Raw genomic sequence first — 26,515 nt, forward strand, 5'->3', positions numbered from 1 at the left:
AAACTTCTATCTTGATTGTTACAGAATATGAAATCTAGACAGACCTTCTGTCTTGTTGCTGTATTAGCACACTGGGTCAAAAAACAATCATTCAACAACACAATTAATTCACTTTCCAGTAATCCATTCGTCACTGGATTTTCCCACACAATATTTGGGAAATTAAAGTCTCCCATGGTGCACTTGGGTATGGGATGGTGCAGGTAGTGGAGGATCATGTGTGTTTCACTGTGGGACAGTGCGGCAAGGTGTGAGACGGTGTGAGATGGTCTGGGACTCTACATCACTCCTCCTTCTGTAATGCCCCAACACTACCATATCTCACGTCTCTGTATCATTCCCACTTCCCACACCATGCAACCCAGAGTCTGACCTGGACCTCCTGCTGGAGAGTGGTGCCTTTCGCCAGGGTGGGGGCGACCATTTCATCCGTAACAGGGAACTTTGCTGGGGTCTCGCTGCATTGTTCGATGAGAACAGGGTTTGATCCATTCAGGTACTGATAGCCAAAGAATCTGTCTTCTTTCCAATGTTTCTTCACATATTCTAGGGAACAGAGGAGACACACTGTTGATCACATCTGTCACAGCTGGGTCATAATCTTCTTGCACCAGACCCTTCCTATTGGAAGTAGATTGCCAGCTAAACATCTCTGTTTATCACAGGAACCTCTCTGATTCCGACAGTGACAATGAAGCAACTGGTGAACTCACCTGACACTGGATCTCTGTTGATCTCAGAGGGTTTGTAATTCACTCAGCGTACTCCACACCTCATGGCACATCTTCAGTGGCTGCAGTCCGAGCTCCACAATGCTACATCAACAAAAACACATCACAGTGAATCTAGACTGTTGGACTAACACTCATTAGGCACCTCACATCATTCCACAGGAAGGGACAAAGTCTGTGCCCTGCTTTATCATTACTCCAACGTGGAGACATGAGTTAAGTCGGGGTTGGGTATACTCAGTGAATGGCCGGATCCCGTAGATTGCTGCTGAACACGGGATACAAGGATCTGGTTTGGTAAAAATGGGAACACAGGAAGACAGGATAGTGTGGAGGGTGTACGACGTGCTTGCCAGTGTTGTCTGAGGCACTGAGCATTAAAGTTGGGAGGTTCCATTTGAGCTGTACTGAACGTTAGTCAGGCTGCACCGGAGTCCTGCGGGCAGTTTCCGGTCCTTACACTACGGGAAGGATGGGATTGAGCTGGAGGGGTACAGAAGGTATCCACATTGGTGTGGTCTGGATTAGAGGGCCTGAGTGATAAGGTTGCAACCTTCCCCTGGAGTGAAGGAGGCTGAGGGGTGACATTAAGAGAAGAACAGGGAGCAGATACTGATATCCTGGTTGACATAGGGCTGTGCTATAACCAGAGTGTAGTGAATGAAGAGGAAAGTGGGATAACTGGGAAGTTGAACCATCAAAAATCAACATCATTCGGGTGAGGACGGGGAGATAAATGTTCCCTGTTCCTGTTCAGGGACTCAGAAAGGTCAAGTAACTCACTTACCAGTGTGATCGTCAGGCACAATCTGACACAGGAGAGTGTAGGAGGTTGGGGTGCAGATATGCTGGATGGTCACAGTCCCTCCCCAGGTTAGGGAGTCTAACACTAGAAGGCACAGGTATATGGCAAGAGGGAAAAGATCTGAAGATCAATTTTAACAAACAGAGGGTGGCCCGTATGTGGCCAGAGGAGGCGGTTGAATTAGGGACAATTACAATGTTTATGAGGCAGTTGGATAGGTACATGGATAGAAAAAGTTTGGAGGGATATGGGCCAAAATCTGAGAAATAGCACGAACTGTGGTAGACGTCTTGGTTGGCACGGATAAGTTGGGGCAAAGGGCCTGCTTCTGTACTGTATGACTCTAACTCTGAGCAAACTGCAGGCACCCATTTACCACACAACCCAAACAAAGACTTAGTGGGTTTGAACATTGGCCCATTCTGTTCCAATACTTACGCAGCATCTATGTTATAGAAGGTGCGGACCTTCCTGCCAAATGGCATCACTGCGTCTCTCGGTAAGTCACTGCTCTTTTCACAGTTAATGCTTTTTGGAATTCCTTTTGCAAAAGTTCTCCAACTAAAACACAAGATAAAAATTCCTCAAACTCTTCGTGGAAGTAATTGGAAATACGAACAATGTTCAATTTGATGTTTACAGTCACAGTCTGCACCACCAGTTCAGGTACAATACAGCCTAGTCACAGTGTACATCTGACAATGGGTCGTTGATCTGAGACTGGCCACTGTAAGTCCCCCGCAACACCCACCCTGTCTCTACGTTGGTGGGATGTAGAAGCTGTGAGGAGTTCATGGGAATGTATAGACTACGAGGAAAGAAACTGAGGAAATTGGCATTGGAGAGATTGTTCAGCTGTGTGTTTCACAGTGGTCCATTATGATCCACGGAGGTTCAGTATGGTCCAATGTGGTCTAGTCTGACCCACTGTAGTCCAGTGTGATGCAGTTGGTTCAGTGTAATCCACCGTGATTCTGTCTGATCCACGGAGGTTCAGTATGATCCAATGTGGTTCATTATGACCCATTGTGGTCCAGTGTCATCCAGTCTGGTTCAGTATGATACTGTACATTGTTGTTTCTGTATGATCCACTGTGATGCAGTAGGATCCACTGGACCTGTATGATCCAGTGTGGTCCATTGTGATCAGTGTGGTTCAGTATGGTCCACGGTGACCTACTGTGATTCTTTCCATAATACCATAAGACGATAATATATAGGGAGCAGAATTAGGACATACGTCCCATCGAGTCTGCTCAGCCATTCTGTCATGGCTCATTTATTATCTCTTTCAACCCAATTTTTGCCTTATCCATGTAAACTTTGATGCCACAACTAATCAATAATCTATCAAACTCCACTTTAAATGTACCCAATGACACGGCTTGCACAGCCGTCTGTGGCAATGAATTTGATAGATTCACCACTCTCTGGCTGAAAAAAATTCTACTTATTTCTATTCTAAAGGGATGATCGTTTATTCAGAAGCTTGAACTGTCCGTGTAACAGCAGAGAGTTCACACGTTGACCACTGGTCATCAAGGCCAGTCTTTCCCTCCTTATCAGAGGCGGGTGCACCCTGTGCCCAGAAAGAGGGCATCGTGGAAGGGTGATCACTTGAAGGAGGTTGTACAGAGACCCTGCTTGTATTCTATGACCCTTGTTATAACAGTTCCTCTACACCACTGGATTTTGACCTGTTTCCCGAGAGACTGATGGCTTTATACTCACTGGTACATGTCTTGTCTCTTCTGCATTTCCTTTTTCCGATATTCCTTCAGGATGGCCGAATTGTAATCATGTTGTTTCCAGGCTGGCCAAGAACAGAGTCAAAGATCAGGGAACACTAATAACGGAGCATCACATCAAGTCTTTCCAGAAATTTCCCATTCTCTGGTCTACCGTCTCAAAGTTGGTTGCTGGACCTGCAGTTAGAACTTCGTGGGTCATCCCAACCAACCTGGTGCCTGAAAGGTTCTCTCCCCAAGAATGCTGCCCAATGTATTGAGCATTTTCAGATTCTGCCAATTTATTTCAACCTTCTGACACTGCCAAGCCTTGGGCTGTGGGTCACCACCTTGCCACAGGCATGGAGCTCATCGCCAGCTTTGGGTCACCTCCAGGTCATGTGTCTGAAGCTCAATGAGAGACGTGGGTCACAGCCACGGCATTCGTGTAGAGCTCACTGAGGGCTGTGGCTCACTACCAGCCCATGAGTGGGAAGCTCACCAAAGGCTGTAGCTCCTGGTTGGGCATGGATGAGGGCCAGGCCATGCACAAGTGCCAGAGTGTAGAGCTCAGCATGATGTTGGCAGAGACCAAGAGCATCCTACCAGCTGCCCACATACAAACACACACTTTCAATGCCTCAAGAAAACCAAAGCCCTTCACTGGAGATGTAAGGTAGCAGGAACAGGAACTACCCTTCTAGTTCCACCCAACACCCCACCTCTCTCCCCTGGTCTGCCCCCACAGGGAAATGAAACCAGTGACCAATGTTCTTAAAGCAGCCAACAGCTTGGTGGCCAGTTCACCCAGTCACCGTCCGGAGAGGGGCCAGTGGAACAGAATCTCTACAGCTGGGTCACGGGGTATCATGCCAATGCTGGTTCCTGGTGCCTCTGTAGATCCCTGCAAACAACACTGAAGGAAAGTTTATGAAGGTAAACTGGTCGAATCACTCAGTCACACTAAACTGTAAGGTTTTTGGGTTGTGTGAAACCCAGTGTAAAGTTTGAGTGGCAAATATTATTCCTTTCTTCAAGAAAAGGAGTAGGGATAATCCTTTGAATTATACACCAGTAAGTCTTAATAAATGGTGGGCAAATTATTGGAGAAGATTTTTAGAGACAGGATTTACGAGCATTTGGACCGATTAGGGATCTAATGGGCGGGGTTAGGGATAGCCAGCAAGGCGTTGTGATGGATAAGTCATATCTCACTAGCCTGATTGAATTGATTGAGGATGTGACAGAGCACATTAACAAAGGTGGAACAATGGATGTCGTGTGCGTGGATGTTAGTAAGATGTTTGACAAAGTTCCCCATGGTAGCCTCATTCAGAAATTCAGGAGCGAAGCTCCATGTACATATATAAAAGCCTCTTAAAAGAACCTATCGTACCTGCCTCCAGGACTGTTGCTGGCAGCCCATTCCATGCACTCACCACTCTCTGAGTAAAAATCTTACCTCTGACATCTCCTCTTTACCTACTCCCCAGCACCTTAAACCTGTGTCCTCTTGTGGCAACCAGTTCAGCCCTGGGAAAAAAGCCTCTGACTATCCATTGAATCAATACTTCTCATCATCTTGTACACCTCTATCAGGTCACCTCTCATCCTCCTTCGCTCCAAGGAGAAAAGGCCGAGTTCACTCAACCTATTCTCATAAGGCATGCTCCCCAATCCAGGCAACATCCTTGTAAATCTCCTCTGCACCTTTTCTATGGCTTCCACATTCTTCCAGTAGTGAGGCAACCAGAACTGAGCACAGTACTCCAAGTGGGGTCTGACTAGGGTCCAAAAAATCTGCAACATTACCTCCAGGCTACAAAGTTCAATTCCATGATTGATGAAGGCCAATACATCATACACCTTCTTAACCACAGAGTCAACCTGCGCAGCTGCTTAGAGCATCCTATGGACTCGGACCCCAAGATCCCTCTGATCCTCCATACTGCCAAGAGTCTTACAATTATTACTATATTCTGCCATCATATTTGACATAATAACTGAACCACTTCACACTTATATGGGTTGAACGCCATCTGCCACTTCTCAGCCCAGTTTTGCATCCTATGAATATCCCGCTATAACCCCTGACAGCCCTACATACTATCCACAACACCTCCAACCTTTGAGTCATCAGCAAACTTACTGATCCATCCCTCCACTTCCTTATCCAGGTCATTTATAAAAATCACGAAGAGTAAGGGTCCCAGAACAGATCCCTGAGATTCTCTGACGAAGGGTCTCGGCCCAAAACTTCGACAGCGCTTCTCCCTATAGATGCTGCCTGGCCTGCTGTGTTCCACCAGCATTTTGTGTGTGTTGTTCCCTGAGATTCTCCACTGGTCACCAGCCTCCATGACCTGTCTACATCCACTCTTTGCCTTCTGTGGGCAAGTCAGTTCTGAATCCACAAAGCAATGTCCTCTTGAATCCCATGCCTCCTTACTTTCTCAGTAAACCTTGCATAGGGTACCTTATCAAATGCCTTGCTGAAATCCATATACACTACATCTACTGCTCCTCCTTCATCAATGTGTTTAGTCACGTCTTTAAAAAAAAATCAATCAGGCTCGTAAAGCACGACCTGCCCTTTACAAAGCCATGCTGACTATTCCTAATCATATAATACTTCTCCAAGTTTTCATAAATCCTGCCTCTCAGGATCTTCTCCATAAACTTACCAAACTCTGTGTTAAGACTCACTGGTCTATAATTTCCTGGGCTATCCCTACTCCCTTTCTTGAATAAAGGAACAACATCCACAACCCTCCAATCCTCCAGAACCTCTCCCATCCTCATTGATGATGCAAAGATCCTCGCCTCCCACAGTAGTCTAGAGTACATTTCATCCAGTCCCGGCGACTTATTCAACTTGATGCTTTCCAAAAGCTCCAGCACATCCTCTTTCTTAATACCTACATGCTCAAGCTTTTCAGTCTGCTGTAAGTCATCACTACAATCACCAAGATCCTTTTCCATAGTGAATACTGAAGTAAAGTATTCATTAAGTACCCCTGCTATTTCCTCCAGTTCCATACACACATTCCCACTGTCACACTTGATAGGTCCCATTCTTTCACATCTTATCCTCTTGCTCTTCACATACTTGTAGAATACCTTAGGGTTTTCCTTAATTCTGCCTGCCAAGGCCTTCTCATGGTCCCTTCTGGCTCTCCTAATTTCCGTCTTAAGCTCCTTCCTAGTAGCCTTATAATCGTCTAGATCTCTAACATTACCTAGCTCTCTGAACCTTTTGTAAGCTTTTCTTTTCTTCTTGACTAGATTTATTACAGCCTTTGTACACCATGTTTCCTGTACCCTACCATAACTTCCCTGTCTGATTGGAACGTACCTATGCAGAACTCAACAGAAATATCCCCTGAATATTTGCCACATTTCTTCCATAAATTTCCCTAAGAACATCTGTTTCCAATTTAAGCTTCAGTTTCCTGCCTGATAGCCTCATAATTCCCCTGACTCCAATTAAACATTTTTCTAACTTGTCTGTTCCTATCTCTCCCCAATGCTATTGTAAAAGAGACAGAATTATGATCACTATCTCCTAAATGCTCTCTCACTGAGAGATCTGACACCTGACCAGGTTCATTACCCATTACCAAATCAAGTCCAGCCTCTCCTCTTGTAGACTTATCTACATACTGTGTCAAGAAACCTTCCTGAACACACCTAACAAACTCCACCCCATCTAAACCCCTCGCTCTAGGGAGATGCCAATCGATATTTGGGAAATTAAAATCTCCCATCACGACAACTCTGTTATTATTACACTTTCCAGGATCTAGTACCTGACTCTTCCCCTTCCCCCTCCTGACTGTGACCTACCTGTCTGCCTCCCGTGTCCCCAGTGTGACCCCACCTTCCTGTAACTCCACTCTGTCACCTCCTCGCTCTCCCTGACCAGACGAAGGTAATCGAGCTTAACACTTCCTTAACAGTTCCTTAACACTTTCCCTTAAGGAGCTGCAGCTCGACACACCTGGTACAGATATGGCCGTCCGGGAAGCTGGGAGACTCCAGCACGCCCCACATCTGACACGGAGCACAGAAAACTGGCCTCACACACATACTTCCTACCTCGCCTTGTCACCTCCTAAGCCTGTTGAGCCAAAGCCTGCTTGACGCTGCCTGCTGGACATGGCTGCTTTCTGTTTAAACCTTTTGCGCTCCACTGGCTGACGTCACACGCCTGCACAGTCTCGCCTCTCTTTACCCGAGTAGTAAAAATCTTCCTTCATCCCGAAAAAGTCAGCAGTTCACTCTCAGCCCTTCTTGTGTTTTTGTTTTTGCGGTAGCGGAACATTGGAATACATAATAATAAAAACTGTGAAGTGCAGCGAGTATATACTTGTGTGTGTGTGCGTGCGCGCATGTCTGTGCATATGTATGTATGTGCATGTGTAAGTGTGTGTAGGCATATGCATGTGAGTGTGTGTGATAAATAAGTAGTGCAAAAAAGTAGTGAGGTAGTGTTCATGACTTCATGTTAATTCAGAAGTCTTATGTCTGATGGCAGAGGGGAAGAAGCTGTTTTTGAATCACTGAGTGTGTGCCTTCAGGCTCATGTACCTCCTTCCTAATGGTAGCAATGAGAAGAGGGCATGTCATGGGTGATGGGGTCCTTAATCATGCCTTTTTGAATCACTGAATATTCTGGATGATACAGAGACTAGTGCCTCTGATGGAACTGACTGAGTTCACAACTTTCTGCAGCTTCTTTCCTCGGCCCTTCAACAGTAAAACCAAACTGCAGTCTGGCTGGGAGGACGGTACATGTTACTGAATGACGTGGTTGGTTTTTCTGCACCTTTTGGTTATTTGTAAGTGTTCTGTTCAAGTAATTTGAATAAAGCAGATTGTGAAATCTGTGATGCACAATAACCAAGTGGAAATTACACCATTGTAAGGAATGGGTTAAATTCCAATTCCTCTTTGGCATATGCTAAGATGTGTAACACAGACTGGAAGACAAGATGGTGTCAGCTTGGAATGTGGTGATGGTCTGCAGATGTGAGTGCAAATCTTTTTCAAATCTTTTTATTATTATTATTATTATTATTATTATTATTCAAAAATATCACAAGTACATCGAAGTAACAACACTTACAATGCCTCATAAAAGAGGAAATTATCTTCAGGATTGAAAATTTTGTGAATTAAAAAAACCCTACTAAGCAAGAAAAGTGACAGAAAAATAAGAAACCCATTGGAGGTACAACCCCAGAGCCATGCGTCATACAAAAAGCTTCTAAAAATAAATATCAAACTGCCATCAAGAAAAAAAAGATGTATCAAAAAATTTACATTTAGATCGTGGAGGAAATCTATCAGTTAACTGAAATGATAATAACGAGCAAATGAGCCCCATCTCTTCTCAAAATCAAATAAAGGTTCAAAGGTTGGACTTCTAATTTTCTCCAAACTGAGACACAGCATCACTTGAGAGAACCATTGTGACAAAGTAGGAGCTGATATATCCTTCCATTTCAACAAAATGGCCCTCCTAGCTATCAATGTACCAAACGCAATAACATGTTGGTCAGACACAGAAAAACCATTGATATTTTGAGGAATTATTCCAAAAAGCACAGTCAATTTATTAGGTTGTAAATTGATTCTGAGTGCTTTAGAAATTGTCAAAAATACTGACTTCCAAAACTGTTTTAATATAGAACATGGCCAGAACATAAGTGTCAGTGTGGCTATCTCAGTTTTACATCTATCACAATACTTGTCAACATTGGGAAATATTTTATAAAGTCTCACCTTTGTCAAATGGTAACGATCTACAATTTTGAATTGAATCAGTGAATGACTAGCACAGATTGAAGAAGAGTTAACCAGCTTCAGAATCCGTGTCCAATCCTCCCATATAAAAGTCAAATTGAGTTCCTTCTCCCAATCCTGTTTAATCTTAAGTAAAGGACGCTTATCCCATTGTAATAATAAATTATAAATTCTTCCAATAGAACCTTTCAACGAGGGGTTCATATTCATAATAGTATCTAGCAAGTCAGCCTCCAATCTGTAGGGAAAATTACTTAAATATTTTTGTAAAAAATGTCTAACTTGAAGATATTGTAAAAAGTGTGAATATGAGAGAGAATACTTATCAACTAATTGTTCAAAAGACATCAATCTGCCTTCTTAAAATAAATCCAAAGAAGAATTAATACCTTTATTTTTCCAAAGTAAAAAATTGGATCACTCCAAGAAGGTTTAAAAAAGTAATTACAATAAATTAAACTACAAAGTTTAAATTTTTTAAGATTAAAAAAATTATGGAACTGGATCCAAATTTGTAAAGAGTGCTTAACCATAGGATATAGGTTTAAATTAACAACTTTAGCTAATTGTATAGGTAGAGCAGCTCCTACTAATGAAGTTAAATAAAACTATTCCACAGCTCTCAGTTCCAGGTCTACCCAGATTGGCCGATCATTCCTATCACCTCAATATAACCAAAAGGACATATATCACAAATTAACAGCCCAATAATACAATCTTAGATTAGGCAAAGTGAGGTCTCCGTCCTTTTTCAACTTTTGCAAATGACATTTACCAATTCTTGGTCTTATATTATCCCAAATAAAAGATAGGATAATAGAATCAATCTGATCAAAAAACTTCTTAGTCAAAAAACAGGAATATTCTGAAATAAATGTAAAAAATTTGGTAAAATCATCATTTTAACTACATGAATACGACCAACAAGTGAAAATGTAAGTGGGCTCCATCTACTAAAGGAATACTTCATAGAGTCCACTAAAGGAGAAAAATTGGCTTTATAAAGATCCTTATATTTTTTAGTAATTATGACACCTAAATATCTAAGTGTCCGTAACTTTAAAAGGAATATTATCGTATATAGAGACAGATTCATTTAAAGGAAGTAATTCACTTTTACTAAAATTTATTTTATATCCTGAAAGGCTCTGAATTTCTCAAATAAATTTAGCAAAGCAGGAATAGATTCTTCGGGCTTAGATATATATACCAATAAATCATCAGCGTAAAGAGAGATCTTGTGCATGGTCTCATTCACAAGAATCCCATGAATATTTTCGGCTTCACGAAGAGCAATAGCAAGGGGTTCTAATATTAAGTTAAATAACAAAGGACTTAATGGACAACCTTGTCTTGTACCCCATGATAGCTGAAGAAAAGGAGACCTACAGTTATTAGTGACAACAGCAGCAATAGGAGCTTTATATATCATTTTAATCCAATTATTAAAATCGATACCAAAACCAAATTTTTTCTAAAACATTAAATAAATATCTCCATTCGACTCGATCAAATGCTTTTTCAGCATCCAAAGATATAACGCATTGTAGAGTTTTAGAAGAAGGTGAATATATAATGTTAAATGATCTCCGAACATTTGAGAAAGAGTAACGACCTTTTATAAAGCCTGTTTGATCTTTAAAAAATTATTTTACCCAAATAACTCTCCAACCAATTGGCCATTATCTTTGAGAGAATCTTAGCATCAACATTCAATAATGAAATAGGTCTGTATGAGGCACAATCAGTAGGATCTTTATCCTTTTTGAGAATTAAAGAAATAGAAGCCTCATAAAAAGTAGAGGGTAAATCACTTTTCACAAAAGAATCTTTAAACATCTCCAACATATATGGAGAAAGCAATTTTCCAAATTTTTATAAAATTCTACAGGATAACCATCAAGTCCCGGGACCTTACCAGATTGCATTGAGAAAATAGCTTTATGAATTTTGGATTCAGTAATTAGGGCATCAAGAGTTTTTTTTATCTTCAGCAGAAATTTTAAGAAAAGCAATCTTTTGTAAAAAAAAAAAAAAGAGCGTTCATTTCAGAAGAGTCTACTGGACATTGAGATTTATAAAGTTCAGTATAAAAATCTTGAAAAATCTTATTAATTTCTTCATAATCCCGAGCCAGGGTACCATCTTTTCTACGAATTTTCAAAATTTGCTTCTTGGCTCCAGCTGATTTTAATTGAGATGCAAGTAGTTTATTATTTTTATCTCCAAACATATAAAATTGGCTCTTTAACTTAAGTAGATAACCTTCAATTGGATGAGTTGTAGGTTGTATTGTGATTGAAGTTCCACCCTTTTTTTAAATAAGTCAGTTTTAGGGGAAGTTGCATTGATATTATCTAAATCTTTAATTTGTTTTCAAATTTTATCTAATTCTGCTTTAGTCTGTTTTTTAAGTTTAGTTGAATAAGAAATAATCTGACCACGTAAAAATGCTTGGAATGTATCCCATATAATTAATTTGGACATACCTCCTATATCATTAAAAAGAAAAAAAAATTATCTGGCTTTCGATAAAACTGATAAAGTCAGAGTTTTGCAATAAAGTCTGAGACATGCACCATAGTGGACGGCCAAAAATGACATTGTCAAATTCAAAGAACAAACTCAAAGGTGCATGATCAGATATAGCAATAGCGTCATTTACACAGTTTTTAACATTAGGCAAAAGACGGCGATCAACTATAATATAATCAATCCTCGAATATTTTTATAAACATTTGAAAATAAGAATATTCTCTGTTATCAGGGTGTAAATGCCTCCATAATTCGATCAACCCAAAATCGGTCAATAAGGAGTTAATAACTGACGCAGAATGATTTGGAAGTCGTTGATTAGTTGGGCTCTTATCAATCATAGGAGTTAAAGAACAGTTAAACCATTATCAACATATACTCATTTACATCTGGCTGTAAAGCTAATTTTTTTTTTAATGAAGGATCATCTAAATTAGGATCATACAAATTAACCAAAACAACCTTTCTATTACAAATTACTCCTTTAACAATTAAAAATCTACCATTAGAATCTGATGCAATATCCTCTTGAGTAAATATATTAGATTTAATAAAGATAGACACGCCCTTAGTTTTGCTCTGAGAGGTAGCATGGAGTTGTATTCCCTTCCACCAGCGAAAAAATCTATTTTGATCTCCCGCCCTGATATGCGTCTCCTGAGCAAAAATTATATCAGGTTGGAATCGATTAATAATTTTAAAAGTCTATTTTCATTTAATAGGATGATTCCAACCAAGTACATTCCAACTTATTACATTAATCTGTTTAACTGCCATACTATAATTTTATTCCAATTTACTTTATACATGCGCAGAACACATACCATTACGGGATTATCAAAGATGGCGGTGATGAAGAATACAGCCATATAGAAAACACGCATGTTCCGAAACCAACCAATGGGGAAAAAACTCCTAACTCTAAACCCACCCACCCTCCCAAAAGTCCGAAAAAAAGGCAAGCAAACTAAGATAGGTGCGAAGTCATGGGCCGCTCTGTCAGACTCGTCTCTCCCTCCCCCAGCCAGTACACACAAAAAAAAATGACCTTGTAAGAAAGACAGTAACGTCTCAACAAAGGAGAGTGTTTACATTCCATCATGTAAAATATTAATTAGTAATATCATAGTAACTAAACCCTCCCAGAGATATATATAAAAGAAACCCTATTGGTAGGGAAAAAAACTACCAGTTAGTAATTTAAGAAACAACAAAAAAAAACAAAGCAAATATTAGATAAAAGGAACAAATACTTTTATCCTCTTCTCAGTCAAATATGTAATTAACCATTTAAACAGTCAAACTTGAACTGTAAATCTTCTTTCCAAAAAAAATCCAACAGGATGTAATAATGAGCAGGTTTTCTTTTCTTCTTTTATTAATCTGTCAATGAAATATCCAAATAGCCTTCATCTATCTTCTTTTCGAAATGCAAGTAAGATACAGATAATCAAACAGCTTTTCAGATAGTTCTTTTGGTAGTAACGTCAGTGGCGATGACAGGTATAGCCTGGACAAAATCCCGCGCGACTTTTGGGTCAAAGAAAGTACATGGGGAAGAATTAGGAGGAAAAACTTTCATTCTTGTCGGGTAACTCAGAGGGGAATTGTTTCTTATCATATGCTTATTTCATTACCAAAGCAAATCTTGCTCTTTGTTTCATTACTTCTTTCAGATAATCTTCATAAAAACGGAGCTCAGACTGACTGAATCTGAAAACTCTGTTTTCTTGCCTGTCGCATTATTTGATCTTTAATTTAAAAGTGATGAAAACAAACCAAATTGTGCTCTTTCAATAGCAGGCGGCTGTGATAAAATAGTCGGAAATAGATCATGAAAGAGCTTACCAAAGTAAACCGTTAAGTCTCCATTTTCAGCTCCTTCTTGCAATCTAACAATTCATATGTTGTTTCGGCGAGACTTAGTTTCCAAATCAATAATCTCATTGCGATATTTTTCCAAACTGTTGTAGTTTCAGACAGTTTTTGCTTAGTTGACTTCAAATCCTCTTCATGTTTAGTAACTTGAGTTTCCACATCTTTAAGTTTTCCCTGAAATAACTTCATTTCATTATTATTCTTTTCCAGTTGATCTTTAATTGCCTTATTCTAATCTGGAATTGATTTCAGTGTCCGAACGATATCTTCAGCCCATGCTGGCATTTAATCAGATCTTTCCTTCGCCATCTTTCCTTTTCCATTACCTTTGTCAGTAGGTTCATGCGGATTCTTCCCACTTCTCGTAGACATAGACATATTACTCCCCTTCTAGAATCAGCTATTAGAAATGTTTACTTCAAAATTTAAGCTGGGGGGAGGGAGAGAAAACTAAGAGCAGCAGAGAATCAGTGCTACTCCATCGACAGACAGAAGCGGTCTCTGCGAGTGCGAATCCTAGGCAGGGTCATGACTGGTGTAAAGAGCTGGACAAGACACGAGACAGACAAGAACACTGAGAGAGAGAGGGTGAGAGGAAGAGATAGATAGATAGACAGACAGACAAACAGACAGACAGAGAGATAGATAGATAGTGTTACGTAACCCCGTAACCAGGTAACTTACCAGCAAAGATAGATGGATCAGCTGAGTCGGATGCTACTATTTTCAAACGTTTTATTCAACAAGGGCACAAACGTATGGTTAATACAAAACATTCAGATCATATACATCGTCAAAACTCAATCTAAAACACCGGTGTAACCATAATCAATCAGAAATAAGCTCTACAGTTGTCTAGGGGTAATACTGAGTCCAATGGAAATATAAAGAGTCACTCAGCAGTTTGCAGGCTTTTCCCTTTTGGGAACCGCTGGGGTTTTCACGTTGTAGAGAGAAAGAGATGATTTGGAAAAGATAAACACTTGCCCGTCGTCTTGGCAGAGCAAATCCTTGGAATCAGGGGCGCAGACTTCCCCGTTGTTAGTTAAAAGCAGTCTTTCGTTGGTTCTAGCCACAGATTCAAAAGTTGGAATCTAACGCACGTGGCTTCCTTCAGAATGGCTTCCCGCTCCCACGGGAATCGGTATCGTGCTTCCTTGGTGTCTCCTTGGTGCGTCTGAGGGTTCCCCCCCTCAGACCCTCCTTTATACTTCTTCACGGGATCGCAGGTGTCAATCAAGTTGCAGGTAATGCGATCTCTCTCTCAACCAGCCCACTTTGCCCGAGGGCTTCTCACGTGGTCTCCATGAGACAATAGTCAAGGTCACCTTTATTCTGCTTCTTGGGAGAACGTGGTCTCTCTCTCTCTCTCCCATTTTCCTGTGTCTATTCAGCACGTCTCTTCCTCTTTTGGGTCAGTTGACCCCCCCTTTGACTAGGGTTCTTGAGATTCTCACAAAGGAGGGGGCCGACGGCATAACACCTCCCCCCATAACGGGTTTTTAACCAGCGGTTAAAAACAGGTTGGTACAGGAATTTTTTTTTTTGTATCTAGATACCACACAAGCTTTTCTCTTCACAGAGTACTACCGTTATACATTCAAGTCAGGATCTAAACAGGTAACAAGTACAGTGCCCCTTTTCTTTAATACCTTAACCTCACGTGCCATACTAACGCCTGGTAGCATCAGACTTCAGCTCCATGAGTCTTATGGGTTTTTTTTTTAATACAACACGCAAGCTTTTCGTTTGAACTACAGAGCCATACATCTTACATTTAATTCAGCACCTGGATAAACAATCCGCTAGCACATTATCACTCCCCTTTATGTGCTGGATCTTAATATCGAATTCCTGCAGCATCAGACTCCAGCTTAATAACCTCCTGTTTTTATTTTTCATATTGTCCAGGAATACCAGCGGGTTGTGATCGGTATAGACCACTAGGGGTCTTTGCGCCGGACAAATGTACACTTCGAAATGTTGTATCGCTAACACAAGCGCTAACAATTCCTTTTCCACGGTAGAGTAATTCCTCTGGTGTCTATTGAACTTCCGAGAGAAATATGCTACCGGGTGCTCCACTCCATCCCCCGCTTGCTGCAATAGGACTGCTCCTGCCGCCTCATCGCTGGCGTCCGTGGCCAAGGAGAAGGGGGTTAACAGATCGGGCGCTTTTAACACCGGGTCATGGCACAATACGGCTTTTAACTTTTCAAAGGCATTCTGACAAGAATGACCCCACTCAAATTTTTCCTCCTTCCGCAGTAATTTTGTAAGGGGGAGCGCAATGTCCGCGAAATTTTTACAGAATTTCCGATAGTATCCCACCAAGCCCAGAAACCTCCTCAGGGCCCTTTTATTGTAGGGTACAGGGACCTCGGAAATAGCCTGGACCTTCGCCTGCACAGGGGCCAACTGCCCGTCTCCCACCACATACCCCAGATAGGTGATCGTGGCATGACCAAACTCACTCTTGGCAAGGTTTACTGTAAGGTGGGCTGCCGACATTCGGGTAAACAAACTTTCTACAGCCCCCAGATGCTCCTCCCAGGTGTCATTCCAAACTACCACATCGTCAAGATAAGCCTTGGTGTGGGTTAACCCCTTTATCACAGCGTCTATCATCCGCTGAAATGTCCCTGGGGCATTTTTCATCCCTAACGGCATAACGTTGTACTCGTACAACCCGGACGGGGTGACAAAGGCTGAAATCTCTCGAGCCCTGTCCGTTAACGGAACGCACCAGTACCCCTTTAACAAGTCAATTTTTGTGATGTACCTTGCCTTCCCCAGTTGATCAATGCAATCATCCACCCGGGGAAGACGGTAAGCATCGGTCTGGGTAACCGCGTTGACCTTCCGGTAATCGGTACAGAATCTTATGGTCCCGTCCGGCTTTGGGACAACCACGCAAGGAGAAGCCCACGCGGAAGAGGATTCGCGGATTATCCCAGCAGCTAGCATATGTTCAATCTCCTTCTCTACTAGCTGGCTCTTTTCAGAATTCATCCGATGGGCTTGTTTAATAGGTTGGGTTGAGGTAACTATCATATCATGTTGCGTCCCACTACACCTTCGGGGAACATCTGGGCATAAGTCTGCGTGCCGGTTAACGAGCTGTATTACCTGCTCCCGCTGTTCAGGCTTTAAGTGGCCAACTTTACCCGCAAGGTTCGCCAATACGACAGAGTTCTCCAATCTGGTAGGGACTATACCTATCTTGTCAAACCGTTCTGGTCCCTCCTTACCATCCCCCTCTACTTCATCGGCTTTCATAGCCGCGCCAACAACCGGGGGGGGTGGGTTCGTGATACCCTTTTATCATGTTCACGTGAACTAACTGGGTCGGCTTTCGCCGGTCGGGGGTTTCAATCACGTAATTCAGAGAGTCTATTTTTTTACGCACTGTATATGGTCCTTGAAACCTCGCCCCCAGGGAGTGGGTAGCTACCGGGAATAGGACCAAGACCCGGTCGCCCACATGAAACTCTCGTTCTCTCGCTCTCCGGTTATACCACTGACCCATTTTTTCCTGGGAGGCTTTAAGGTTTTCGTTTGCCAAGGCGCATACTTTATGCAGCCTTTCCCGGAATTTCAGCACATAGTCGATCACACTGACTTGGACGGTCGGGCTAGACCACTTTTCTTTCAGTAGGGTTAGAGGTCCCCTGGGCCTGTGACCGAAAACCAGCTCGAACGGACTGAACCCCAGGGAACACTGGACTGTATCTCGTACGGCAAATAACAAAAGGGGTAAAGCCTCATCCCAGTCTCGAACGTTCTCCTGGCAATAAGCTTTAAGCATGGTCTTTAGGGTAGCGTGGAACCTTTCCAACGCTCCCTGTGACTCCGGGTGATACGCAGAGGCCAGAATCTGCCTCACCCCGAGCTGGGTCATCATCTGCCGAAATGTGCTCGACGTGAATGTACTTCCCTGGTCTGATTGTATCTCCTTAGGCAGCCCCACGGTGGTAAAGAATTTGATAAGGGCCTTCACCACCGCAGAGGTCCTAATACTACCCAGAGGCACGGCCTCGGGAAATCGTGTAGCGGCACACATCAGGGTCATGATATACTGCCGCCCACTCGCAGTTTTAGGTAAGGGTCCCACAAAATCCACAATGACTCGGGAGAAAGGCTCCTCACATGCGGGAATAGGTCGGAGGGGGGCCTTAAGGATAACTTGATTCGGCTTACCCACCACCTGGCATGTATGACATCTTTTACAATACTCAGTAATATCTTTTCTCAGGTTTTGCCAATAGAACTCTCTCTGAACCCGCTCCACGGTCTTCTTTATTCCTAAATGCCCACCTAAAGGTCCCTTATGGGCTAAGTCAAGAATTTCGTCCCGATATACTGCCGGGACTACTATCAGATGTAGCACCGCCCAGTCCTCATTGGCCTGCACCGCAGGGGGTCTCCACTTCCTCATCAACACCCCCTCCTGGAGATAATAACCCTCTGGCTCTGCCTCCAGTTCAGTCTCAGAGAGAACCGACTCTCTCAAGGCTACCAGCTCCTCGTCACCGTTCTGTTCCCGTACAAACTCTCTTATGGCTAAGGACCGGTCTACCTCTTCCCGATTTCCCACTCGTTCCTCCCTACTCTCCGGTTTCCCTTCCTCGGACTCTCGCTGGTACAGAGTCGGTAAAAAAGTTTCGGCCAAATCAAAACTGGCCAGATTCCACCCGCTTCTTAAATTTCGGAACCTTTGTCTATACGCCTCAGGTACTAACTCGTAACCTCGGAGAATGGCCTCCTTTACTTGATCATAATTCCCGTCCCTTTCTGGGGGCAGCGCGGCATATGCCCGCTGTGCTTTCCCTCGTAACACACTTTGTAATAACGCCACCCATTGCTCTCTGGGCCACTGCTGATTCCCTGCCACCTTTTCAAAAAGCAAGAAATAACTATCAACATCCGTCTCCTCGAACGGGGGGACCAACCTCAACGCCCGACTAACATCAAACCCCTCCTCTCTCTCTTCCCCTTGAGCTCTTCGCTCCTGCCTTCGCCTGTTCAGCTCCAATTCATGGCTCCTTTGTTTCTCTTTCTCTTCTGCTTCTGCTTCTACTTCTAGCTGCTTTAGTTTGAACACATGCTCTCTTTCCGCAGCCTTTTCCCTTTCAGCTCTCTCTGCATCCTTTTCCCTCGCAGCTCTCTCTGCATCCTTTTCCCTCGCAGCTCTCTCTGCAGCCTTCTCAGCTGCTTCTACTTCTAGCTGCTTTACTTTAAGCTCATGGGCCAGCCTTGCTTTCTCCAACTCTGCCTGATCTGTCCCACTCGCTAATCTCCTTTCGGGAATATTTTCCAAATCCTCAGCTGCAAACACCTTCTTCCCAACGTAATGCTGTTGTATGACCCTTCGCACTTCCTGCTTTTTCATTGCTGGCTTCACCGCTCTGAGGTCTAACGCCTGCGCCAAATTTACCAAGTCTGATTTGGTAGCCTTCTCTAGCGCCTCTACCGTCGGGTTTCTCATAAATTCACCCACATCCATCTTTGCTGGTTTCCCGTCTGGCTACCTGCGTAACCAGATTTAAGTTTGGACTTACAGCCCGATTCACTGACCCTCCCGTTTGGTTTCAAATCCGGGACGAGAACCCCACTTGTTACGTAACCTCGTAACTAGGTAACATACCAGCAAAGATAGATGGATCAGCTGAGTTGGATGCTACTATTTTCAAACGTTTTATTCAACAAGGGCACAAACGTATGGTTAATACAAAACATTCAGATCATATACATCGTCAAAACTCAATCTAAAACACCGGTGTAACCATAATCAATCAGAAATAAGCTCTACAGTTGTCTGGGGGTAATACTGAGTCCAATGGAAATATAAAGAGTCACTCAGCAGTTTGCAGGCTTTTCCCTTTTGGGAACCGCTGGGGTTTTCACGTTGTAGAGAGAAAGAGATGATTTGGAAAAGATAAACACTTGCCCGTCGTCTTGGCAGAGCAAATCCTTGGAATCAGGGGAGCAGACTTCCCCGTTGTTAGCTAAAAGCAGTCTTTCGTTGGTTCTAGCCACAGATTCAAAAGTTGGAATCTAACGCACGTGGCTTCCTTCAAAATGGCTTCCCGCTCCCACGGGAATCGGTATCGTGCTTCCTTGGTGTCTCCTGGGTGCGTCTGAGGGTTCCCCCCCCCCCCCCCCGACCCTCCTTTATACTTCTTCACGGGATTGCAGGTGTCAATCAAGTTGCAGGTAATGCGATCTCTCTCTCAACCAGCCCACTTTGCCCGAGGGCTTCTCACGTGGTCTCCATGAGACAATAGTCAAGGTCACCTTTATTCTGCTTCTTGGGAGAACGTGGTCTCTCTCTCTCTCTCCCATTTTCCGGTGTCTATTCAGCACGTCTCTTCCTCTTTTGGGTCAGTTGACCCCCCTTTGACTAGGGTTCTTGAGATTCTCACAAAGGAGGGGGCCGACGGCATAACAATAGATAGACAGACAGACAGACAGACAGAGAGATAGATAGAGAGAGAGAGCGAGAAAGATTTTTGGGACACTTCTGGTTCTCCGGCTGTATATTGTGTGACGTGGTTTAGTGATTGATTCGTAATTTTTATTTTGTCTATTTATTACTTTATTAACATTTTCTTTCTCTATTTTACTCTTTATATAAACCGGTTAGAGTCGGCAATACATAGTTGGCCGAAGGGTCTGTACGACGATTTACTGTTCCATTAACTTATTACGTAGAAACTGATTTCAAACTTTGCTCAAATGGTGGCAAATGATGGAAGTTCTATTAGTCTAGATAGAGTTTACAAAGAATGGGTAAATGCCAAAGACAGGAGAGAGAAACATTAACTGATTGACTTAAATATTTATGTTATTTTGCTCTTATTCTGTGCAGTTTTATGTCAAATGTTTTGTAAACCTACATAAACTCTGCCATGTATGCATTCAGTGTGCACATACTTTTGTCACAGGAAAATAATTGCACAACACAAGATTGCTAAAAATTTGAGGAACGTTGCTTAGAAGGTCATTACTTATAACGTTCAACAGCGTACAGCGCCTCATCTGTTTGCGCATACTTCCTGTTGCTGAATCAGTAAGAAACAAGGAAAAAACTTTAAAACATTTACATTTACATCCTGTTAAATTTTAACGATATAATCGGAATGACACCTAAATCTTTGATTAGCTTCTATAGATATGTAGTGGAGAGAATATTTTCTGGCTCCATCACAGCCTGGTATGGAGCCACCAATGCCTTTCAACGGGAAATCCTACCAAAATTAGTGGATACGTCCCAGTCTATCAAGAGTAAATATACACAAAATGTTGTCGCAGGAAAGTAGCATCCATCATCAGAGACCTGTACTCCTGGGACATGTACTCTTCTGGCTGCTACTCCCTGGAAGAAGGTACAGCAGCCTCAGGATTCACACCACCAGATTCAGAACAGTTACTACCCCTTAACCATCAGGCTTATTTATCTATCTATTTGTTTGTTGATTTATTTATGTATTCTTTTTAATTCTATTTGCACAGTTTTTGTCTTCTGCACTCTTGTTAAGGACAGCATAGAGAGAGTTGCGGGAGGCTAAGGAGTGGCACGGGATGGCCTCGGGTTGGTAGACAGGGCTGTGTTCAAGGGTTCATTGTTGTCACCTATTTTATGAAAACAGTCGTAGACAAGCGTGTCCCCACAAAATTATTCAGAGTTTTCCCTAACGAGATTCCTTGGATGAACCTTGAGATCGGCTGTCTGCTGGGTAGAGATCAGAGGCATTCAGATCTGGCGACCCACTGAAGTACAAGAGATCCAGGTACGATCGCTGGAAAGTCATCAGACTTGCGATGGGACAAATCCGGAGCAAACCTGAACCACTGAAGGATGCTAAACAGCCGTGGTAGGTCTTGAATTCTATCACGTCCTATAAAGTGAAATCGAACAACAGAGGTGACAGCAAGGTTTTGCTCCCAGGTAAGTTCAAGACATGTTGACCATCAAAACATGGAGGAACGTTCACGACTGCAACTGCCCCTGATGGCCCAGTGATTTCAGTTTTTGAGGCCAACGATCAACTGCGGGAGTGATCACCGATATCCGTACCCTCTCGCTTCGGCAGTCTGAGGAACCCACCTGCTTCGAGCAGCGTGCAATGATAGCGGTGCCTAAGAAGATTGCAGTAACCTGCCTCAACGTCTACCGTCCAGGGGGCGCTTACATCTACTGTGATGCATCATTATCCTGGTAAGGAAACACCAATGCTCTTGCATGGAATAGCCTACAATAAGTAATGATATGGCCCAGTCCATCATGGGTAACGCCCTCCCCACTAATGAGCATTTCTGTACAGAGAGCTATCACAGGAAAGCAGCATTCATCATCAGTGACACCACCATCCAGGCCAGACTCTCTTCTCACTGCTGCCATCAGTGAGAAGGTGCAGGAGCCTCAGGACGCACACCACCATGTTCAGGAAGAGTTATTATCCCTCAGTCATCAGCCCCTCAACAACTAGACGGGATAACTTCACTGGCACCATCACTGAACTGTACCCACGGCCTTCAAACTCACTTTGAAGGACTCTTCATCTCGTCTTCTCGATATTTATTACTTATTTCTTTGTTATTATTACATTTTGTATTTGCACATTTGTTCTTATTTGCACGTTGGCTGTTGTCCATTCAGTTGGCCGAGGTCTTTCATTGATTCAATTTGTTTGTATTTGTTGTGATTGCCCGCAGGAAATAAACCTCAGGGTTGTATATGATTCGATATATGTGTATTTACTTTAATAATAAATTACTTTAAACGTTGAATGTTGGAATTATAGGGGTAAGTGTTTTAATACAGAGAGTGACAGGTACATGGAACGTGCTGCCGGGGGTGGTGGTTTGAGGTAGATACAATATGGACATTTAAGAAACTCTTGGATAGGCACATGGGTGACAGGACAATGGAGTGCAATATAGGAGGGCAGGTTAGACTGACCTTAGAGTCATTTAAAAGATCGGTACAAGACAGTGTGTGAAACGCCTGCACTGTGCTGTGTTCTCCACCCTCACTCTATACCGACCTTCACATTGCGAAGTCTGCTGAGCCCTCACTGTTCAGTGTCGCTCTTTGATAAAGATCAGCTTTATTTGTCACATGTACATAGCAAAATACCTCTGTCAAGTCAGCGAGGATTAAGCTGGGGACAGACCCCAGTGTAACGACACTTCCGGGTTCAACATTGGATGTTTACAATTTACTTATCCTAACCCGAAAGTTTTTAGAATTGAGGAGGAATTCGGAGCACCCGGAGGAAACCCACATAGTCATGGGGATAACGTATCAACTACTTACAGAGAGCATCAAGTGTTGAATCCGGTTCACTGTCGCACTAAAGCGTTATGCTAACCGTTACACTGTCGTGTCTCCCCTTCTGGGAGAACGAGCCACTCTATGGCGTACACAGTCTATGGGAGGGTGCTGAGGAGTGAGATAGGACGGAGGGGTCCAGGAATACAGATCTATAATTCCTTAAAAACGGTGTCACGGGTACATAGGGTCATGGGAAGAGCTGTGGGCTCGTTGGCTTTTATTAATCAAAGTACTGAGTACAGGGGTCGGGGCGCTATGTTGAAGTTGGATAAGACGTTAGTGACGCAGGTTAAGGGTAGAGGATGAAATATTTAAGGGAAAATGAGGAGGAACATCTTCACTCAGAAGGTGGTGTGAATGTGAAACGAGCTGCCGGTGGAATTGATGGATGTGGGTTCGATTGCAACATTTAAGTAAAGTTTCGATAAGTACGTGACCCTGAGTGAGGCTGCAGTAGCTGCGGCTTGGTGGTACTAGGCACAGACTAGTTGGGCTGGTGAATCTGTTTATGTGCTGTAGTGGTCTATGATTGTACACTGACCCCGAGCCTCAGCTACGCTGAGCACTGAACTCACTGTACGGTGACCACAAACCCTCACCCTCACCATACGCTAACCACTGTACGCCATACGCTGAGTCCTGACCCAAACCCTCACTCGCGGTCTTCGAGGGGCTGTGCCCGGTGGGAAAGTCCGTCACTAGGAGGCAGAATTAGCCAGGAATCTCTGGAGGGGAAGATACCAACGCGACTGTGTCCGGCACCGGGAACACTGAGCACAGACCCAACCGGAGTAGCTGCGTACGTGAGCTGTGCTCTGTACCACACAGAGCGAGGTCTGCGACTCCACCCCAGCACTCCGTCCTCGGCAGTTCTTTCATTATCAATCAAAGAAAGTATTCGAAAGTAAGGAGATACTCACGCCCCCTCTTTTAAACGGAGTCAGGCTCCAGAAACGAAATGTTTTCGAGCCCCGAAGCGACCCCACTAAAGACAGGGAAATTTTAGTGATTGTGCCTGCGAAGCGCAGGGTAACGTGGTAACTGATGGACATCTCGACACTGAGGTGAAGACGACGGGGTGTGGAGGTGGCTCTGCTTCTTTATATTGGATAGAATAGGGGGTGGAGCCACCCTGGTCTGTCAGCACTTCGAGATATCCGTCAGGAAATGCTGCCAACTGGCACATTCCAGGCCGGAGAAAGTCGTGTCGCCACTGCAAGGACTCGGTGGGAAAACACCACGATACATGTTCTTCCGCAGCTGCAGATGGTGTGGCCGGGTTGGGTGAGTAAGCCCCTCGATTATTATAGTCGTGAACCACCCCAGGGGACCAAGGAGTGGCAATAATCCTGTTGGTTTTACCAAAACTAATACAACAGTACTGACAACATTGACTGTGAATGTCAGAATGAAAATAATTCTCGTAAATAATTCATCATCTGAATAAAGTCTGTTTTAAAATAACTAAAAACGTTTCAGTTGACGCAAGAACAGGGGCTAACAGATTCCTGGCCAATTCAGACTCCAGCTGACGGGCTTTCCCGCCGGACACAGCCCCTCAAAGACTGCGAGTGAGGGCTTGGGTCAGGGCTCAGTTTCACAGGGGCTCACTCTGAATACAAGGAATGTCTACCCCTGTTTTAAGAGCTCTCCCTCCCTCTGAAAGCACACACAAGGAATATGGAGGCCAGGGTATTCTGCTCAACCCCACTTGGCTAGAAGGTAAAGAGCCTTAGGTCCCACACAGCCAGTTTCAGGAACAGTTATATGTGACAAGCATCAGGCTCCTGAACCAGCATCAGTAATGTCACTCACATCAACACTGAATTGAGCATTGGACACAACCTATGGACTCACTTTCAAAGACTCTGCAGTTCATATTTCAGTTTATTTATTATTCATCGGGCCCATCCAGACAGGCCTGGAGGTTCCCATTGAGGGAGGGGTACTGTCATGGTCCCTTCTGGCAATCCCCCACCTGGCTATTTACCTCAGGAATTGGGCCTCAATCCCCTCGTTTAGTTACCAATCACTCCCAGGTTCCACTAACTACACACACCTGCTTTCCACCAGAAAATGCAGGATAAAGACCCTGTGATCACAACAAGGAGCTGCCAGTTCGTTGGTCAACTCTGGTGTGAGTAAACTCGTTTCATGGTTCTTAGGACTAGCAGTTCTAAGTCTAGCATCATTCCTGGATACTGATTCCACGCTCACTACGTCAATAACGCCTCCCGACTCTGACTCCGTGCCCATGTTCTGCACTTGGGTTCTCCCACATCCATGCTTGTGTAATAGAACGAACTGGCCATAATGAACCCAGTGGACATAGATCCCATACAACTAGCCCTTGCCAGTCAGGGCTCCCTACTGGAAGCACAGGACCAACTATTTAAGGAGGTCATGGAAAACCTTCGGACGCTGTCCACGAATGTACGGAAGGTCAGGGAGCAGGTGGACCGAATTTCCGCTTCCCTTTCTCTGACCCACAGTAGCCTGCAGTCTATCTCATCCGGTCACAATGACTTATCCAACTTGATGTTTTCCAAAATCTCCATCACATCCTCTTTCGTAATGTCTATATGCTCAAGCTTTTCAGTCCACTGTAAGTCATCACTACAATCACCAAGATCCTTTTCTGTAGTGAATAGTGAAGCAAAGTATTCATTAAGTTCCTCTGCTATCTCCTCTGGTTCCATACATACAAAAACAATGAACAAAGGCAACAAGCTGTGTTGATACAAAAAGAAAGAAAAAAAACCCACAAAATAATAATAAATAAACACAGAGAACATGAGATGAAGAGTTAATGGAAGTGAGTCCATAGGTATGGGAACAGTTCAGTGTAGTGATGATTGAAATTTTGTGAAGTTTTTCCTCTGGTTCAAGAGCCTGTTGGCTGAGAGCTAATAAATGCTCCTGAACCTGGTGGAACAGGTCCTGAGGCTCGGTACCTCCTTCGTGATGGCAGCAGCAGGAAGAGAGCATGGCTTGGATGGTAGGGGTCATTATTGCTGGATGCCGCTTCCCTCTGACAGTGCTCCTTGTAAATGTGCTCAGTTTTAGGGAGGGTTTTACCCAAAATAAACTAGGCTCTATCCACTCTCTGTAGGTTTCTCTGTTCAAGGGCATTGATGTTTTCAAAACGGGCCACGATACGACCAGTCCTATACCCCACCACGCATCTATAGAAGTTTGTCAAAGTTTTAGAAGTCATGCCAAACCTTCGCAGACTTCTGAAAAAGTAGAGGTGCTGCCATGTTGTTTTCACAATGCAGGATCCAGGACCGATCCACTGATATGATAATGCCAAGGAATTTAAAGTTGCTGACCTTCTTCATTCCTGATGCCTGATTGGGACTGGTTTATGAACCTCCATTTCCTCCTCCTGGATTCTGTTCCTGTAATCTGGATAATTCACATTGTGAAATCTGAGATGCACAACAACCAAGTGCAAGTAACACCACTGTAAGGAAAGAGTTACATTTAGTTTCCTCCTTGGTTTTTGCTAAGGGTATATCACAAAATCAATGATTGCAAGCCAAGATGGTGTCAGCTTGGAAAGTTGTGACAGGCTGGAGATGTGAATGAATGTACAGGCCTGAAATTAGATACTGGCAAAGAATGTTTTTCTCCTTGAATACATATCGTGTTTGATTCTAAGTGATGCATCAAGACCGAAGCTCACTAG

The 26,515-nt window shown here is 43.5% G+C and overlaps 1 protein-coding gene across 1 annotated transcript in view; it reads right to left on the reverse strand.

The window, feature by feature from the left end:
- Positions 1 to 23,876, reverse strand: part of LOC140729826 (polyunsaturated fatty acid 5-lipoxygenase-like) — a 47,740-nt gene extending 23,864 nt beyond the window's left edge. Inside the window, exons 1-6 of the mRNA XM_073050038.1 lie at positions 23,745 to 23,876; positions 21,202 to 21,385; positions 3,268 to 3,349; positions 1,975 to 2,097; positions 766 to 815; positions 374 to 546 (exon numbers count right to left, since the gene is read on the reverse strand). Coding sequence (XP_072906139.1) covers positions 374 to 546; positions 766 to 815; positions 1,975 to 2,097; positions 3,268 to 3,349; positions 21,202 to 21,385; positions 23,745 to 23,876 — 744 coding nt within the window. The remainder of the gene's footprint in view (positions 1 to 373; positions 547 to 765; positions 816 to 1,974; positions 2,098 to 3,267; positions 3,350 to 21,201; positions 21,386 to 23,744) is intronic.
- Between the last annotated feature and the right edge of the window lie 2,639 nt (positions 23,877 to 26,515).

Source organism: Hemitrygon akajei, chromosome 6, assembly GCF_048418815.1.
Source record: "Hemitrygon akajei chromosome 6, sHemAka1.3, whole genome shotgun sequence".
In the NCBI taxonomy this organism is placed as follows: Eukaryota; Metazoa; Chordata; class Chondrichthyes; order Myliobatiformes; family Dasyatidae; genus Hemitrygon; species Hemitrygon akajei.